Source organism: Heterocephalus glaber, unplaced genomic scaffold, assembly GCF_053883595.1.
Source record: "Heterocephalus glaber isolate CG9 unplaced genomic scaffold, H.glaber_assembly_v1.0 deba00000347, whole genome shotgun sequence".
Classification (NCBI taxonomy): domain Eukaryota; kingdom Metazoa; phylum Chordata; class Mammalia; order Rodentia; family Bathyergidae; genus Heterocephalus; species Heterocephalus glaber.
The window spans coordinates 26,263,970-26,284,578 of record NW_028258143.1 but is presented as its reverse complement, the minus strand read 5'-3'; the positions used below and the strand labels follow the sequence as shown (position 1 = coordinate 26,284,578).

The 20,609-nt window shown below is 37.7% G+C and overlaps 1 protein-coding gene across 5 annotated transcripts in view; it reads right to left on the bottom strand.

Annotated features, from left to right (window-relative positions):
- Positions 1-20,609, bottom strand: part of Cntnap5 (contactin associated protein family member 5) — an 874,588-nt gene that overhangs the window by 160,749 nt on the left and 693,230 nt on the right. For 4 of the 5 annotated variants that reach the window (XM_087198285.1, XM_021236420.2, XM_004836022.3 and 1 more), the window contains 3 exons: positions 11,502-11,629; positions 11,157-11,327; positions 2,546-2,764 (listed from right to left, as the gene is read on the bottom strand). In XM_087198285.1, the coding sequence (XP_087054411.1) occupies positions 2,546-2,764; positions 11,157-11,327; positions 11,502-11,629 (518 nt within the window). The remainder of the gene's footprint in view (positions 1-2,545; positions 2,765-11,156; positions 11,328-11,501; positions 11,630-20,609) is intronic. The other variant, XM_021236419.2, reaches the window with a different exon arrangement.

The following is a 20,609-nucleotide window of genomic DNA, read 5'->3' as shown; positions in this document are numbered from 1 at the left end:
GTAGCCAAAGATAACTAGGTAGACATCTCCCAATTAATATTTATGTTATACAGCAGTCAATTTGTCCTAGTATACACCAATGATACCTCTTCCTGTCTAGAAAACATTTAGTTTCTCTAAATTTCTGAATATTGGAGAATACAGTTCTTCATTTGGACTATTATAAATGAGTTGAGCTTATTTGTTTATTTACTGAATAACTGAATTATAAAAAATAGAAATGTTAGGACTTCGGTTTTTTTCTTTGTTTTTGGCTACCTGACATTTTTAAATACACATATCACCAAGCACTGAACAATGAAATTTAATCCAACAGACTCAAATGACTTCCAATAGCATACTTTTCTCTTCAAGTACATTAAGACAAATACAATAAAGGAGAGGAGCATCTGAGATGAGACTTATTGGAGAGAGATATAACAGAAGCAGGGGTTCTCTCTGTGCTGACCTTTCTTCCAGCTCCAGTAAGGTGTCTCCTCTAGATCCATCAATGTGCTCCCACAGCTCAGTGTGTTTGTGATCAATTGAACAGAAATGTGTGGGAATAAAAGCTCAGCACAAAGCACAGCTGCCAGTCTTCTCTTCTGACTTCCACGAAGTTTATCCCATATTGAATCCTTGCAATAATCTCATTGCTACATGAAATTTGCATGAAAGGGTAAAAGAATTGGTCTCACTTTATATCTCCCTTCAGCCAGAAAAATTCATTCATATTACATGAAGATAAATTAAAATTTGGCATGGAATGTAATTTATAAAAATTGCAAAAGACAAGTTGATTCCACCAAAGAATTATATTAGGGATGACCAGCAAACTTCCTCAGAGAAAATGTGAAGTTGAAGTAGAATTAAAAAGCAATATAAATTTTAAAAGGTATTTTGAATAGTAAAGCATATCAATTACATGGGTGGTTAATTAAGTAAATGTACTATAATCATAAAAATATTTCAGTCACTTATATTTCAACTTCTGCTGGGCATGTAAAACACAACAGAAGAGAAGGTTTATGACAAGACAAAGGAATATAACCTCTTTTGCTTGATGTTTTAGTGACAACTTTTCTCAGAGTTAAATATTCAAGAATTTATTTTTTTCTAAGCTTAAAAGAAGCAACTATTGCATATCTTTTAGTGAGGATAACTTTTAATTATTCTCAGTAACCTATGTAAGCTGGGCTTGATAGCACATGCCTGTAATCCCAGCCCCTCCAAAGGCTGAGGCAGGAGAATCACAAGTTTGAGTCCAGCCTGGGCAACTGAGTGACTGAGTGAGATCCCATCTCAAAGAAAAGAAAAGGGAAGGGAGAAGGGGAAAGAGAAGGGGAAGAGGAAGAGGAAGAGGAAGAAAAGAAAACAGAAGAGAAGAAGAAGAGGAACAGGAGAGGAGAGGAAAGAGAAGAGCAGAGATGAGGGCCCTGCATTCAAACCCCAAGAAAGTCAAGTCCCAACAGATTGTCAAATTCTGTCACTTATTTACTAAATGTTTGCAATTTCAAGTGTTATATAGTAGCACATTCTTGGCTTTTATACTGTTACAATATCTCTGATGATTAAAACTCTGTTTTGTATTTTAAAGCTTTACAAGCTCCCCTCAACCTATTATAAATAATTACAACTGTAAGAATGTCCTTATTCAGTTCAGGAAATTACCGTCTAGTGTTTTTGAAATTCCCTCTTACACACACACACACACACACACACACACACTACTACAAGCTTCTTGAAAAACAGTGGTATTTCACAATTCATGTTTCAGTCAACTCTAGTGAACAGAACAAGGCTGCCTGACAGGTGCCAGATGCTTAATCACCACTGCTGGGGTGAAGGAAAGAAGGATAGACACAGAAATGGAGTCAGGATTCTTCCAGGCCCACCACCAGGCAAGATGACAGTTCCGATGAACAATGTGTTTCAGGAGACTGTGAACTTCTGGAGGAAAAGACCAGCAGACTGATGTCTGTACAGCCTCCAGCACTACTTTTCTGTATGAGAAGAAGTTAGCTACCTAAGTGACACTGTTTACCGGCATAATCAAAGAAATCCCTAGTTTAAACATGAGTAGTCCTTCCCGCAACCATACTGCTGACAACTGAAATTCCTTTGAGAGGGTTCTACTATTTCACAACACCAGTAGTAGTCGCCAGGGGTCAGGTATCCCTGGCAAGGTGGTCCACTTACTTGGAGTCTATACCTACTGTGGTGTAAGCAGATGATATATCCTCTTAAGAGGAGATTTCAAAAGAAAGAGGAGATTTTGATTATAATGATGAAAAACAACATTTGCCTGGACATCTGAAGATAATATATACAAGGAGAAAATGTACAGAGTCAGAAAGTGGTCCAAAATTTAATAAGGAGAAGCATATATTTTGTGGCTATGGCTCATGAAGCCTGAAGGGAATAGCTTACAGAATTAAATTTGTGTTTGTAAATGATGATATAGTTTAATCATTTCTCAGTTGTAAAATAAGAGTGTCCTCAGGCCTGGTCACAGAGTAGCCTTATGGGGATTTTAGCATAAAGTATGTCTTAAGAAGTTCCATACCTACAAACAGCTGGCTGTTGAGCTGTAGGCGGAAGTGGCCATCCTCTGAGGTCTCCCTGGTGTTCTGAGGAAGGCTGTCCACTTGGAGAGAGATCTCTTTGAGGCTCCTCTCAGCCCGGACATAATGCCACTGGTCGTCATTCAGAGGAGAAGGAGATTGGACCACAAGCTCTACAGGGCCATTCCCAACATCAATGGCAAACATGACCTCAGAAGGAGCTAGAACCACACAGAGAAACAGGAAGAAGGAAAAAGGCAGCTGTCAGTGTGTTAAAGGCACAGGTATGCCTTAATGAATGGAAGGAACCATTGTAAGTCAGTATCAGTGTAGTGAGGGCATCTTTTTAAATCCCTGAAGCACTGAAATCACCAGCAATGGAAACAACTACCAAATACTGAAGGTATACATGTTCTGCACACTCCCGGTTGATCCTTAATTTGAATATTCAGAAATAGGAGAGGGACCTAGGCCACTGTGTCTGAGAAATACTCATTTGTGTAGTGACTCTGAGTTTTCCAGATATTCTCCAGTTCAGCTGTGCACGCCTGTATTTCTGTAGACATAGGGCTAGTCAGCAGCTCCACCTACAGGAAGGAGCCTTATAGGTTGGGAAGGCCACTGCCCTCCTCTATGATTAATGCATATGATGCAGTTATTCATATTATTCCCATGACTAAAAAACAAAATGAAGTAGAGAACGTTTAATTGCCTCTTCTAAGGAGACTTCACTGCAAATTGAGCTTACTGAGGTCATGTCTCACCTTCCATGACTCTCTCTGTTTGTAAACAGTTTGGGTGTCATAGAAGTCAGGTAGCATACAGAAATGACAATCCTGATGGTGATGAAGTGGGGACAGTGAGGAAATGGTGGTGGTGGGGGGTGACAGTCATAATGGGGTGGGGGGTGGACAGTGGATAACTGTGACAGTGGTGATGTCTGTGATGGTGATGGTGGTGATAGCAACAGTCATGGTGATAGTGCATTGATGGAGGTGCTGCCACTGATGACAGCAGTTGCTGTAAATGATTGAGGAAGGCAGGTGGAAATTGCATCGTAGTAGGCAAAACAAACTCGAGTGAAGATCCTGTGCTAAGCACAAACCATGATGTTGTGGTTTTGACCTAAAATGTCCTCCAAAATCTCAGGTGCTCAGAGGTGGGGAATTTGGAAGATGACTAGACCATGGAGATGCTGTCCTCATCACTGCATGGATCCACTGATGAGTTTATAGCTAAAAGTTGTGTTAGGAAGTGGGGCCCAGCTGGCAGAAATGAGGCCCTGGACAGTGACTTGAAGAGAGTGTTTTTGTTCCCACCTTCTCCCTTTTCTCTCAGCTTCCTGCCAGCCATGCATAGTGCAGCTTTCTTCCACACCCCCTTCTGCCCCACCCTGTCTGCTTCAGAGCCTGCCAATCATGGACAGAAAAACCATAAGCCAAATAGACATTTCCTCTCCTCAGGTGCAGGTATCAGGTATTTTGTCCCAGCAATGAGAAAGCTGACTAACACATATGCATTCTCTCATTTTAGTCTTTAAAACCATACTATGAGAAAAGACATCATTATCTCTACTTTATGGCTGAGAAAAATTCAGACAAGTGTGAATAATTTCCTCTGAATTTCCCACCTAATAAGTAGAATCTGACTTCATAGGCAGAATTTCTCACTAGTTTGCCCTGTTGTCTTATATTTTCCATTATTACACAAGAATTTTCTAAATCCAAACTAAGTGTAGAGTTAATTAAAAAGTGAGTTTGAAGAGCAGGCAGTCTTCTGTGAGTAACTGGAATTTTCATGTGCCAGAACATCCCCTCCTTCTCAGCACCATTTGTTACTGTCCCCCATTCCTTACCCCAAGTCAGTATATAAATGCTTATTTGACACCATCATCAATTGCCAGTATAAATTAAAAATATGCCAGATGTGGAACACTGCCTTGGACCACTCACTGTTCAGCCATTAAACACTAACTGAAAGCTGTCCTTAGTACGGGAAGCACCGATCAGGCAGAGATTCAAGTGACCTGGGACTTCCAATTGCCTCATTTAGTGAAAAGGCCTGACCTTAAAGAGAAGAAGAAAATTGGAGGCTGAATTGGAATTTAGGAGCAGAGACTCTAGAGCCACCCTTTCCTAAGCAAGTTTTCATTGCACCATGCCTAGTTTTCTACCTAATCATCAGGTTGTTTATATTCTAATCCCGATGAAGTTTTTAGAACTGTGCCTGGTACACAGAGTGTACATGAGAAGTGATAATTACTGGGCTGGAGATTTAGCTCTGTGACGTCCCCGCCTGCCTCGCAAGTGCAAGGTCCTGAGTTTGATCCCCAATACCAAAAAAAAAGTGATAATTGCTGACGTCATTGCTGTAGTTCATAGTTTTCCACCCTAGGTTCTCTGGCTTTGACTTATAAAGCATCTTATTCAGGCTAACAGAGCCATCCTTCAACCCTGATCCTCTCAAACTAAAACATTACTCAGTGGTGACTGGGCTCCACATTTCTTTTGCTCTTGTTAAAGCTTGGTGAGAACTTGGGGAGCAATCCAACGCTAGCCTTGTGGATATTAAGTTCTGCTCAGACAGCACATCTTTGTGGAGGGCTTGCCCCTCTGTGGCTGCCCCATCTCGCCTTCATGTTAGTTTTCTTGTCTGTCAGCCACACTAGCCACACCACATGTACCCTGTTATACAGTGATCCATCCATTTGCTATCTCTCTCCCCCACTGGGCAGCAAACTGCAGAGGAATCCTTCACTCATTTTAGACCTGGAGTCCAGCACCACGTGCTCTCCACAAATCAAAATTTTATGCACTAAAACGTTTTATTGCATATACGAAATACAATTTTGAAATATTATTTGGCTGTTTTTTAGCTTTATATAAATGTTTTAGATCTTTGGAAAACCTTTTTGAAAGTTATTATTTATCTTTATTCAAGTAACAATTAACAACCTGTGATGTTTAAGCCATTCATTCTAGATCTGAAGGAGAACCAGTAAATCCAGGAACATTAGGTAATATTTATTATTTACCATAAGCTGGGCATCTGCTTAGCAGTTTTTATAAACTAACTCACTTAAGCCTCAAAATAATCTTTTGAGGCAGGTGCTATTTCACAGATGAGAAGACTGAGGTCCAGGTAAGGTTGCCCAGTGCAATGGGTTGGAGTCAGAATGTGAATGGAGGTGGTGTGGCCCCAGAGCTCATTTCACAACTGCTTTCCCTAAGAAAAAGCTTCTAACTTCAAAACTTGTTCAGTCTCTCAGGGCAATGAAAGCCTGGAATATAATGTCAGATGCCTGAGAACAACCAAAAGGAAAGGGAAAGGCATGAGTGAGTAAATGGCACTCCCATTTGCTGGCTAGAGGCTTTGTGGCAGGGCACTGAGTTGAACACAAGATCTCAGGGACCAGAGGGGCAAGCATCACCCATAGGACCATGGCCTGGAAGGAGAAGACCCTAGGACAGCCTTAGCTGTCATATGAACTTGCCCTCTTGCCTCTGAACCTCCAAGTGCCTGACAGATACTTCCTCTCACTATTCAATCCTTTATGATCAAAATTAAAGCTAAAGAGTCAGCTCAGCTTTTGGGTGGGTTTTGCTCAAGCCAAGTGGTAGGCACTGATAATTCAGAGATGAATGAAACCAGATGTCCTCTCAGCTTACTACTGAGAAGCTTGACAGCACAGCATGGAAGTTCCCTGAGAGGATGTCTCCCACAGGCTTCTAGGACCAGGGAAGGTTCCAGTGTGCTGCTCTCCCAGAGTCTGGCAGAAAATGAACCAGTGTGCCTGGCAGAGGAATCACTTAGCACTCATTTGATATTCTTTGGGTACTACTCAGCCCCAAGCTTCATAAAAATGGAAGCATGAGTTCATTTTTTGTCTTCAACTCTCACCCCAGGTTAGCCATGAGAGCAATCTCAAGGTCCATCTATGAAAAAAAGAGTTCGCAAGTCTTTAATGTAGCCAGTTAGCCTCTCTGACCTTCCATGTCATCATCTCCAAATGAGAACTATAAACTAAATAAAACATGGTTATACTTTTTGGAGACATTGATTCTTTGAGTTTCTGATGACAATAATGATTCTTATCTTTCACACAAATCGCTTTTCACAAAAGTGCAGACACTTCCTGAACAGACACTCCCTGTGCCTCAACACCTGGAAGAAAATAATTGTTTCCTCTTGAGTCCTGACATTCTTCATTCCTGAAAGGGTTTTGCAAAACTTAGTGAGGGAACTCACAAAAGAGCAGAGATATCAGGTTGCATACTGGATTCCAATCTTTCACAGTCATATAACTCCAGGCTTATTGTCTGTGGGATTATCTTCCTCATCTGCGTATTAGACTATGAGTTGGGCAACAGTGATATAATACACTACAGTCACAGTGATAGGCAGGCAATTTGCAAAGAAAATGAATTAATGTAAAGAGTTTAGCAGTGTCTAATCATAGTAATCACTCCACAATGCAGTGATTTGTACTAGTAATATTAATTTTTACTATTCTCTGAGGTTCTGACTGTAACAGTCAAATTAATATAACATGTGATAATATTCTTAGCTCAACCCCTTTGCTTTCTAAAATATAAATCTGTGGGTGTTTGTGTGTGCCTGTGTGTGTGTATGTTTGATTTATTTCCCACCAAGCAACTCAAGAAAATTCTGTTGTTGTTTTTATTTAATTCACATTGAGATGAACTATAGAGCACACTTGAACTGATATTATTAGAACTCAGCCATAAAAAATGAAAAGATTAAATCTCAATCACTTAAAGAATATGATAGCAATATAACTTTTATTAGGTCACAATCAGGACTAGGATTACAATTGCTAAACTCTCATATGTCCACAAAAATAAATAGTTACTTTCTAGTGCCTCATCTCTTTTCAGGTATTTTTCAAATAAGTCACACATTTCAATCCTAACATGTGCCTCAGAAGAGTCATTGTGGATCACCCCACCACCAGCCCCTTATTACCACACCCAGAGTTCTTTTGTTTTTCTACTAGGGAAGCTGGCTCCATTCCCAGACAGAAAGGTGGGCCACATGTACACAATCTGCAATCCTTCTTTTCTTTCCTGGTCACAGTCTTTGGTGCCCAGATGGTCAGGTGAGCTGCATTTCAGGAGGATTGTTTGGGTAACTGGATGGTAGTGATCCACTAGGCAGGGATGTAGCTCTTTCCTAAGGGAGAGCTAGCCTTAGACTGACGTAAATATTCAGAAGTCAGAACAGAGAAAGAAGTCATTCAGACCACCAATAATTTGTGTTAAACTGTTGAATTTAATCGGAAATAAAACCGGCCCTACATCTGCCCTTCTTCATGTTTCCCAGCACTAATAGTTTCCCCTCCTTGTATCCCCCATTTCACATTGAGTTTTCTGTTAAATGCAGCTAAATACACCTGGTTGGTGTCTGAGTGTAACCAACTCCATGATGCATAAATAAGTACTAAGGAGGTGATGAAATTTCTAATGCGGCTCATGAACCAGAATCAGCAGCATACATTTGGATGCACACTGGATTCTACAGTTGAAGCTGTTTCCATGCTGCTGTGCTGACTCTGGAAGACCATTCCTTCCTGCTCTTCCTCAACTAGTCCTAGTTATCTGTTTCTACTTGCAACAGAGACCAGAGCTAAGTTGTTTTGGTTTTCTTTTTTCCACAATCCCATTTGAAACACATGCACTAAGACTGGAGGGCATGGTGAATTGTGTTTTCTTTCATAGAGGACAAACTAATCCCAAGGTGACACAATTCAAGCGTCTCAGTTGGAAATGACTCAAAAGGAAATGGATTGAAAATTTCATGGAGACCTGCTGTTCCCTGTTCAACAATTTGGTACATCAACCTTGGAAGCTGATATTCAGATGGTTGGAAAGGAACACTCCTTGGGGACAGAAAAGAAGTCTATTCTGAGCCACTGCATCTGTTAAAAGGACTCCTCTTTTCCATGTACCTGGTCTGTAGGGATTTCCTGCCATAAATTCTTTAGGTAAAAATTCTATCTGCCCAAAAACACATAGTGTAAGTTTAGCTGTAAATAAGAAATGAAAGATTTTCTCCCGATTTGACACTTTCCCTTCTAAATATTAATAAGTGTAATGATAAATTTAGAAAGTATGTAGTTCTGCAATTTAAATATTTCCCATGTAAAATTTATTGTTTTATAAAGTGATATTCATCAATCTAGTGATAAGTATACACTAAACAATTACATCAATGACTTTTAATCTTCTGTAAATTGGATACTGGCTTAACATTTAAAAATTTTTGTGCAACCCAAAGGGCAAAATACACTACCACAAATTATAAATAAATTGGACATTGATATGTAATTAACACTAAATCATAGTTCATTATCTTGTGATAATATATCATGACATTTGCTGTGATTTTAATGAATCAAAAGGCCATAGGGCCCAATTTTTATTGAATTTACTTTGAGGTCATTATATCCATATTATAAAGTGGTTGGCTCTCCAGTTCACATTTTCTGAGCCTGGCAAAGTTAGGCAGGAGGAATTTTATTTCATACCAAAGCCATAAGAGTTTCCTCCCATTAGTAGTTCAAATCCTTGGAGTAAAAGGAAATCACAACTACCAATTAAAAAGCTCTCTTTCCTTGCATGTACTCTGCTGTAGCTGCAAAAGAAACACTTAGCTGCTTGGTGATTTGCTGGAGACTTACACAAATACCTCTGCTACCTCCTTCTGCCAAGGCATTTGTCTCCGTTACTGGAGCTCTCAAATCTCCAGTTTCTGTTCATGAGATGATGCTTGTGCTTCCCAAGGCACTGCATGCAGTCACATCAGGGCTGTGATGTGGTCCATCACCTCACTCAGAGCATAGGAAAATGGTGATGAGAGACACGGAGGGTGGGGTCCAATGATAAGTGTGGGTCAATGTAGCCATGGGCATAATAAGGCAAGGCAGAGGGGCAGTCCACCCTGCTTATGAACTATGAGGGGGTGCACAGAGGGCAGAGTACCCAGAGGCATTGGCAAAAGCAACTAGAAATATATCTTTTTCTATCATCATCATCATTCTCCAGTTATTCTAAGAAATCCTAATAATGAAACATTCCTCCACCAAAAATTCTGATGTTGGTCTGTTAACAGATGTTAAAGTTATGCTTAATTTTTAATCATATATTTGTAAATTTCAAATCAGTAAATGTTATTAATTGCCATTCAATAAATAGTATAGTCTAGGGGGAATAGAGACAACTCCAGATATACTGTGGGCTCCTACACATGTAAACTCAAATAAATGCTTATTTCAAGACTTAGAACTCAGATTCTAACTTTTCTTTTAAATAATTCCTGCACTATTATTGTTTACCTTGAATCTACTATTGAATGCATGAATGGATATGTCCTCCATGGGGGCTCGAGACAAAAAATGCATTCCCAGAGAGTTTGAGCAATTCCAAACCTTTGAGAGCTTTATTTTTACCTAACAGAATAGAAATCTATGATGATTTTCTGGTTGAAAATATTCTGTGTAATTATTTTGATTGCAGAGATATTTGTAAGATACTAGAATTAATATTTAAGAAAGATATAATGTCATAATTTCTGAAATTTATTCTGAAACAAAATGTTTACAAATCTTTACTGACATTCTTAATTTTTAAATCTTTCCTACTTGCATATGTATAGATTTATGCAGAAAAGAAATATAATTTAAAATTAATAAAAAGCACTCTTTGCTCAAAATAAAAAAGAGAAACATGATTTATACTTTTTTGAGAAAGAACATATACAGAAAATTGATTTTTCATAGTCTATGAAAAATTTGTAGAAATAAAGGCTTAGAAACAGGAACTATAATGTTATTATTACTGAAACAGACCAGTATATACTTTTTCTTTTCAAAAAGTAGATAAATTAACCACTTTATTTTGTTTTCTTTTATGCACTAGAATTTATTTTTATTAGCATGTCCACATATAAAGTACTCAATGATAGAGTATTTATACCATACACATATTTATTGCTTTTTCTTTCATGTTATGATTATTAATGAATCTAATCTGTACATTAGAGACAAGGTGTTGACAAGAAAATGTATATTCTGGCATCTAGTTCTGTGACTACACCACTGTTTGTGGGGAAGAAGTGGAGACACCTGGTGAACTCTGATAGAACACTCACACTTTCCTCGTGGCTAGAGATAAGTTAGGAAATTAGTTTTGAAGCACTAGGACAACAAAAATGTAGATACCATATATGAACAGAATGCATAGTATTAATAATTTCTATTTTCTGTAGAAAGTGTGATCCTGTGGTGTACAAGCTGAAAGTTACAGGAAAGAAAGGCAAAGAAAGCTCATGGCTCAGATAATGGACCCAATAATAGGTATCCAATGAGATTTTTAGGACACACTTACTTTGATGAGAAGGTGATCAATAAATACTGATAGAATCTAGTGAAACCATAAAGCACTTGGAAGAACTAGAAATTATCACTTCCGATTTTACCAAAGTCCAGTGTGGTTAACTTGACAGTACAAATATGCACTAGTGGTTGGTGGCAAAGATAAAGGCTACACCTTCTTCAGTTGACCGATGAATTAATTCATAAATGAAGGCACTTACAGCTTATTTCAAGTCGGATGAAGTCTTTAATGCCCAGGTTTTCTAGGAAAACTCCAGATAAAGCGGTGGTTTTAAAAAAGAAGGAAATGTCGGCACTGAATTCCGCGTGGAAGGTAGGAAAGTGGAGATAAGAGGCTTCTGTATAAAATGAGACAGCATTCCAGAAGTGTCCTGCAAATGAGAAAATCCTTAAGTATGGATCATGGATTTCAATGTGGGTTGGAAAAGCACTGGGCATGGAAATAATTTTCAGATTATGGGACACTGCAGGGAAAAGGGATAAGGGACTAAAAGCATCTTGTGCTCATGTAATGCAGAGAAAGCTTCTTTCAATTTAGTACTCACGGTCACCATAGCAACGCAAGGGACCAATTCTCCAAGCAGCTTCTGAGTTTGATCTGTTGGTATCGGTGATAACTATCTGAGTGACAGGCAAGTGGTCTTTGAAGGAAAGAAAGCCAGTATCATTTGTCCTGAAAAATACAAATTTAAGAAAAAAGAGGACAAAATGTGGATAACCTAGGGTCTGTATGTCAAGACCTCTCTTCACAAAGTGATTTGTGCTGGTTGCAGCGCCCTACAGCAGGGAGGGGTAACAGAGGCCTTTGATCTCAGGAGTGCATGTGAGGCTGGAATGCCAATCACAAACCCATGCCTGCTTCCAAACAGCATTGGATTCTACATCCTCCCTAAATGTGCTTGTGGAAATATGGACAGTTTACAAAGATTGCTGCTCTGCCTACCCCGTGCAGCCACAGTGTCACACTGGTCATCACCTCACTTCCCCATAAAAAGACTGGCTATCTTAGTAACCAACCTCAAATGGGCATCACCAGTCCCTCGCAACAGTCCCCCCGGGGCGTGGTTCAGCCACCTGCCAAAGGTTTTAATCAGCCTTAGATGTTTCTGATCACCTTTTAACTCATGTAAATGCAAATCTTTCTTTTATAGTTAGTGGCCCCTTTTCATTTTGTTCTTCCTTTCAAAGATCTTCTTAGTTAATGATTCTGACTTTGTTCTTGTTAATTATGAAAATCAATAATTTATTAGTTACATTTTACAAGTTTAAAAAAACAATAAGCCATTATTTTCCCCCTTGTTAAATTGTGCATTAGATATAAGGTGAGGATTATACCATTTGGCTGACAGTAAAAATGGATAGTAAGAAACTGGGACTGAATGTATAAATATTTTGAACCAGAAATATACAAGGAGCTACAGCTGGGGATAGATAGATACATAGATACATAGATACATAGATACATAGATACATAGATAGACAAGGGAATACAAAATTTTTCCAAGCAATATTTTGATGTGAGTGAATTTTTTTTCATTTGCAAATGGAGAAACTGAGGCTGAGAGCTATTAAGTAATATCACAGGCATTAGGGGCAGGAATCAAGACACATCCTTGACATTCCCCAGTAATATAACATGTGCTTCAAGGACATAGCTTTACAAGTACACAGGTTTGTTCTGGAATCCCAAGGCCCAGTTCCTATCTGTGTTATTGAGCAAATAATTTCTCTCTAAAATCCTTACTATGCTCGATGTTTAAATGAAGACACATCTGATAATAGCTTGGAAAGTATTAAATGAGATTATATAATCACTGAATATGATATCTTGTCTGTGTTAAATAGTCAAAATGGTAATGGTAACATCTATTTTAGTTCTCTTTAACATTCTTGAACTACTCTGCAAGTCAACTTATTTTTTATGCATTCAGATATGATTCTGTGTTAGATTTCTTATTATGTAACACATGTGGGAAATTAAATTTTAAAATATAGAATCACTTCTGAAAGTTTGAGAAAAAATTTATGAAGTTAACCTAGTTATATAAATAAATCAAATAGCTGGACACTTTCCTTTATTAAACAAAAATACAAAGAAATGCATTATACGGTAGCTATAATTCAAGTACCATATTTAGAGGCCAGAAATACTCAAATGATCTAGAATAAGTTTTATTTATTATATGTGTTTTTATTATCTATGTGTTGAAAGCACATCTATAAATGCTGCATAGACACAGAGCAAACTTGTCTTTACATTCCAAACTATTTTCAAGCTGAGAAATTTTAAAACAAATCTCAAATATCCACAGTAGAATGGAGACTAAACCTAGACCCTCACCCAAATAAACTGTAATGCTACAGAATTTTATTTCTCTCTATTTTTGTTTTGCAGGTAAAAATGGTGGGTTCTGAAGTCAACCCATCGAATGCCTGCTTCTGACTCCCTTACACACTGTGGCACCTCGTCTGTATCAACTTGATGTCTTTGTGTCAAAGCATTGACATATATAAATAGTATTCTATGAGTAAAAATCTTTTCCAAATAAAGGAGAAGAAATTCATATTTAGTTGGATGATGCAAGGCATATTATTACCAAGAATATTTTTAATTTGAAAACTTTAACATACAAAAGCAAGTAAGTTGATCTCCAAAGCTGTTTAAAGCAACAGAAATGGATATCATTTTAAATATTTACTGGAAGCACATAACAAATAAAAATGAGTGAATCCACGCGTGTGCTACTCATAAATGGAACCAGACACACTATTTCACTGTGTGCATGTGGGAGGGGAGGCTGAGAGAAAGTAGGTCCCTTCTAAAGTAAGTCAATGACATCAATTAACAACAGGTAGTTATGCAATTCATGAGTATGGAATATTAGTGGAAGATTTTTCCATTTTCAAATCTTGGAAGAGTTTACAATTCTTTAAAAAATAAAATAACAATAGAGTGGGAACAACACTGAGTGGACCAATAAAACCAATGCAAGTGCTATGTTCAGTGTAAGGACCAAGTAGACATCAAGACGAAGGTACATATTATTCACCCACTTAGGAGCACAATAAGAATGATTGCATTCAACCAAAATTTTAGATAACAGGTGTGATTCCAACTTTTCAAAAACAATGGATAGCCTATTTGGGATGATGGCAATAGTGAGAGTTATAAGGGTGGTAGTAGATTTTAGTCACGATAAAATGTTGCAAATTATAGTGGCTCCTACTGGGAGGCAGAGAGTCTGTAGCTATAAATGGGATTTAATGCACTTTTCAGACTTTTACTTCCCCTTAAACAATGTATAAGGTCCTCTGTAACTATAGCTGAGTGGTGTTTGAGTAAGGTGGGAAAGCATTCCCACTGTAATTAGATGGGCAGGAGTTGAATCTATATGCCTCAACATAGTAGTCGTTTATCAGTGAGGTCACTCTGAGCCTTGCTTTCCTTATCTTTTAAAAGTTAATAATAATATTAAGTGGATATTGCTATATAAGTCAAAGTAGATAATATATGCAAACTAGCTAACTCATTGTCATATAGTAGGGACTCAGTACCTGGTTATTGAAATACTTGGTAATGTTTAAAATAAATTGAAAACAAAGCACATCTGAAAAAAAAGAAGAAAGGAAAAATGATTGTTGGAATGAATGAGCAGGCAGGCTATGGCTTCCTATTTATGAGACTATAGGATTCATGGAATAGATCTCAAGAAAGATCCATGACATAAACAAAGAATGCATGGGTCAAGAGAAAATTCAAGTAGTCTCAAGAGCAAGGGTGTGACACAGAATTAGTTAATATCATCTCCTCTTAACTAGCTGAATCATGGGATATCACTAGATTCAGAAGATCAGAGGGGAGGTGGATGATGATTTCCTATTGTAGCCTTGGAACAAAGTGGGGCAAAATGCCAAATGCTGCCATTTGTCTTCATCAACCCACTTTGCTTAACTGTTGCTCTACAACCTTTATTTGAGTGTCTTTCCCCTTTTTTAGGTCTTTCCTTCTTTCAGTCCTAAATTAACAAATAAAATAGTGTTCATATGGTAGGCAGACTTAGGAAATTATTGAAGAACTCAAGACCTCAGGCCTTTTTGCCACCTTTGAGTAGATCTGAGTGGACTAATCTCAAAAGACTCTGAATGACCTCCCTTTGAATGGGGGCATGATTTCCTGTGGTGGTAACGGAGTAGTTTGCAAGCTACTCTGCAAGAGCTAAATGAAGCTTGTCAATTATTCTGCCTTATCTTTGTTTAGCAAGCAATTATTTCTCTTTTGCATTTCTTCTTAAAACTTCCAGATAAAATAGACTCAGGGGATTAGTTGACAAGAAGCTCAAAATGAGCTAAAGGAGCACTTGGAGCAATAGAAAAGCAAAGGCAAGCATTAAATATGGTCAATATGCAGTCTACACCAGGATAATATCCATCCCATTGTGCTCTACACAGACCAGACTTCAGCTAGAATATTATTTTTAGTTTCCTGAATAAACAACATAAAAAGAAAGACAAGCCAATTTGTGTACATGTTTAAAATTTTCAGATGTATTTTTTTGTATAACTAGACTAGAAACTTAAAGCATAGAGTTCTTTACAATTAGACATGAGAAAACAAAATCAAGTCTTGGTGTATGAATATTGCCAATGGTTGTTCAAAGCTACTTTACTATCAGGAAAGTAAAAGGCTAGGGATATAGTTCAGTAATGCTTGCTTAGAAGGCACAGTACCCTGAGTGTAATACACCATACCACAGACAATGGCCTTAGAGTTTACACGTATGAAATTGATTAAGGATCCTACCATGGATGGAGATTTTTTGGAGCCATCATTTGGTTTATATGCTCTGGATATTAAGAAGGAAATAATAAAAAAAATCATAAACATTTGTTTTCCTAGGCTGCAATCAACCCTAGTCAGGAAGCAAGCAGATTAAATCAAGACTATTGGGCTGGACTAGTAAATGGACTTCAGTGAGATTTTGATGACTCAAAGTATATCTTTCTCATTATCTGAAATAAATCAATGATTTATTTTCTTCAATTCTCCAAATTTCATTATGTTCAAATCCAGTTTGTCCTCAAAACCATTCCTAAATATTCTACATTCTCCATTTCTTCTCTGTTCTAATTTCATTTCTTGTATATAATGATTTCTGCTATTTATTAATAAATTGACATATGCATAAAATTCTTGTTTTGCCCATTGGAAGGTAGGTAGATATTATATAGGAAAATGAACTTAATTACATGATAAGTTTAAATAAAAAGTTTGGCAATCCATACCCTTAGTGACTGGTTTCCTTTTGGCTTGAAGAACCTGCCCTTCTTCCATGGCTAATATTTCACATTGTGTTTTGAGTACCATCTTTCCCTGCTTTTTTCAAAATATATTCCCTTAGTGAAGGGCTCCTCTCACTCTGCACCTTCAATTTCTCCCTGTGTCCCAGCTCTTTCAGCTCATATGCTTTGACTTATTTTTCCCTACCTCTCAATCTAGTTATTTTTCATTTTCTCTTCAGAGCCAAACTATTTTTTAAAGATAATTGTCTGTATTCTCTCATTTATTCCTTTTTATCTATGCTTCCTTTTCCTTTTCAACCTAGAAGACCAGTCTTTTCCCCTCATACTAATGAGACTTCTCTCATTACATTGGTAATTTCCTTATAATACATCAGAATCTAACTTGCACTTGATACACTTTGTTGCAAAATTTTACAGTATTGTCTTACACACACACACTTTTCCTAAACATATTTTTAATCAATTGACTACCTAGTATCTCCTCTAGAACCCAATAGGTGTTTGCCATTCATTCTCCCATAGCTCTGCTTTCCTGCTTGCCTCAGTTTCTCTCCTCTGTGAATGACTCACTCTGGACACCCAGATCCTAAGGTCATAAACTTGCAGGTCTTCATTTCTTCCATCTTTCTTACTTCATTACTCATTCTTCACTAACAGCTTTCACCAATGTCATTTTTAAATCTCTACTTTCAACTGTGTGATGCTCACCTTTTTGCCCTCAGTTTTGAGACCACAAAGTCTCTTTGTAGACCTTCAAATTGGTAAGTTAAACTGGCTGCCTGCTTCCAGTCTCTCAACTTGTGTACTTCTTTTCATTCTTCTTATTACTTCCAGAAACATATCCATAAAATGTTAACAATATTCATGTTTCACTATCTAAAACTTTTTACAAAGTCTGTATCTCTTACAGGTAGACTAACTTTCTTCTTTCTTCCTTCTATTATTTTCTTTGCTCTTTTTCTTAGTACTGGGGTCAAACTCAATGCCTTGTGCATACCAAGAAAATGTGCTACTACTGAGCTACCCAAACCCTGAAACCAAATAAATTTAACATAATGAAATGGATGATAAGATCTTGTTTAAAGTAAAAACTGTCTTTTGTAAAGAGGAGAATTTTCTGATGAAAATTACCTGGATTTAGAAGTGATGCTAGATAGATCTCGAGCCTGCTATTCTTAGAACTTAATGCTGGCTGGGGGTTCCAGCTGAGCAACTCACATTCTTGTAGCTTAGTGTGGGAGTGGGCTTTTCCTGTCCCTGACTTCTGGGCTACTGGAATAGCATTTCATAGACGAGCCCATTTAATTCTGAGAACAACCTCATGAGGATGTTGTAATAATAACCTGCATTGTACATGAGCTGGAACTGAGGTACAAAGCAGTCACAAACATTCTCAGGCTGATACTGGAGAGGCTGGGTTTTGAACACAGATTTGGATCTCAAGCCATTTACTGAGCCCCAGCACAAGTTCCTGTGATCCATCTACAGAGAGCCGCTTCTTGCTTGCTAGTATTTACCCCACTTAGTGCACGACTTCTCTGGACAGTGCTGGAAGCACAGCCCGAGGACTTGAGTACTTGAGCTGTCCTTGTGGGCTTCAGGCTGACCATCTCCATTCTGTTCTAATAGGCTTTCTCCACACAAGACATGGCTCAATTGATTAGGTTTCAGTTTACTAATTTGCATTCATGTTCTGGCCCTGCACTCCCTGAGATGACACCTGGGTCACCTTGGCAGGAGTTCAGAGAGTCCACAGCAGTTCAGTTATACAATTTCTAGGTTTATTTTTACTCAAGGAGGACTCATCCATTAAAAGATGATTTTTACTGTTAGACTTGCAAAGAGAATCCACACTTTGGGGGTGAGGGGTCCTCAGTGCCATTTCCATCCTTTCCCCAGAGTTTGATGTTGAATTAACTTTATGCTGACATGATATTATTTCTATGTTCTTCACGTATATGTATTTTTCTTAGACATTCATTTAATATCTATAAGCAAAAATTGCCTCTTACTTTATTAAACATATTGTGAAAATGCATAAGAATATAATAAAAATGATGACATCTTTTGAGAACTGACTATAAGCCCATTTGCTAGATGCATATTATTGTGAAGTCAGCCAGTACTCCCCAGAGGTACTTATTCTTCCCACTTTTTTTCTTTTTAACAAAATAAAAACCTGAAGCTTCAGGAAGCTAAAATGATTTAGGTTTTATATTAATAAGTGACAAATCTCGGATTTGATTTTCCCATTGCATAATAAAATTTTACTTAGAGATTTATTGCCTTGTACATCCAGAAAATGACAGTGCTACAGCCAAAAAAAAAAAAAAACAGCTACAATTGTGTGAGTTCTAAGAGAATTGCATGTATTAGCTCATGACATTTCCAGAAAATATTTAAAGGGCAGATGTGCAAAGGAGATAGAATTATTTTTTCTCCTTGTACGTGATGAAGAGTCTACATTTTAAAAAAACATTCAAAGACTTTGAAAATTTATTTATTGTTAGCCAAGCACATGCCAAGGGCCACGGAAGCAGCTGTGGGATAGAAATGACAAAGGCTGAGAAAAGGAGCTAAGAGCAGAGTATCCTTAGTGGATTGTCCCAGCTGAGGTGGCCCCTGGCCCACACCTGGCTAAGGGTCCTTGGCAAGTTCTGAGCAAGAGGAGCTTGTAGCAGTGCCTCCCTGCATGGATGTACTCTCACTCTAAGGAGGTCTGAATGTCCCTGTGGTAACATTAGCTCCTGGGGGAGGGCCATTTCCCCACCAGGTCAGGGCAACCCATTCTGAAGTAAGTCCCTTGTGGTCTGTACAAAAGCCGATGTCCCTTCAGCAATTTGGCCAAATCCATCAGCCTCAGAAAGTGCACTGTCTAAGAATTCTAAGTGGGGATTCTGCTCAATAGTAATGATGATAATGTGAAAAGTAGAAAAAAGACTAAGTCAGAACTCAAGCCTTTTTACTACAACATTGTTTGTAATAGTGAAAAATCATTCATGCATTGAATATTCATAGTAAAAGAATTAAAAATAAGAAATGATGCCATCATATTACAGGATACTGTACAGTCATTTACATGGGCAGGTAGCATTCATTTTAATGCTGATTTAATGGGCAAGAAAGAAGATCTCTAAGATAATTTTTGTCTGAAAAAAGCAAGTTGCAGAATAACACATTTAATATTTTCAGTGACAACTATGTAAACATATATTAAAACTATGGTATGTGGATAAGCAAATATTTATATACAGAAATACCATACACAGCAACTATTATCTGTCGGAACATAGAAGGTAGACCTACAAGGATTCAAAGTGGTCGTTAAGTTGGGAGTTTCTAATTTTTTTATTCAAAAATGCCTGTAATTTGCAAATGTTTTACAGTAAATATATATGAGATTTTTTTCTGTAACAAAATCTCCTAGAATTTAAAAAAGCAGGAAAAATAATTCCTTTTTTTAAAACAGTAGAAATTTAATAGCCCAGAAATGACAACTCTAATCAAACTCGTGAAAGAAGCAAATAGCTCATCTACTCAGCTGGATCTGATCCAGAGCTACTATTAGGAAGCCATAAACTTAGTATTAATCTGAAATGACCCCCTACAATATGTGTTCAGAGGTGGGGTTTGGGGAAGGGACTTTATCATGGAGTACTGTACTCATGGTGCATTAATGGACTGATGAGGCTATAAGTGAATGCACTATTTGGAGATGGAGGTCTGGTTAGAGGTGGTGAGTCACGGGGAGCACCTGTGGAGGACATAACTGGATCTCTTTCTGGGTTTTCCTTCTCTCCTAACTCCCCAGCTGCCATGAAATGAGCAGCTCTGTTCCACCATGCTCTTTCACCAGATATTTCTGCTTTGGAGCCAGTCGACCATGAACTGACCCTAAGAAACAGTGAGCCAAATAAAACATTTCCTACTGTAAGCTGTGTATATTAGGCATTCTGTCTCAGCAATGGGAAAGTTGACATATATTTGGTGGTAAGTAGTCAAATTAAAATAGAAGCCAAAGTTTGGTTGCATTTTCAAGTACAATTATAATATTTTGTTATACAATAGTAGTCGAAATCAAAGTGATGCATACAATATAAATACAAATACAAAATTTCAATATCACTATCAATTTTGAGTTCTATACCGTATTGCAATTTTTCAATTATATAGCTTCATGACAATTTGATCATAGTATATATGTAGAGCTTGTCAGGTAACTGATGTAATAGAAGCTCCTGTCTACATCTTTGTCTTTTAAAAGCATAAAAACAATAATTTCCTAGCTACATTCTGTTTCCTAGAACACATAGATCCTAAATTGTTTTCTCCAAATAGGTGATGGGATGGGG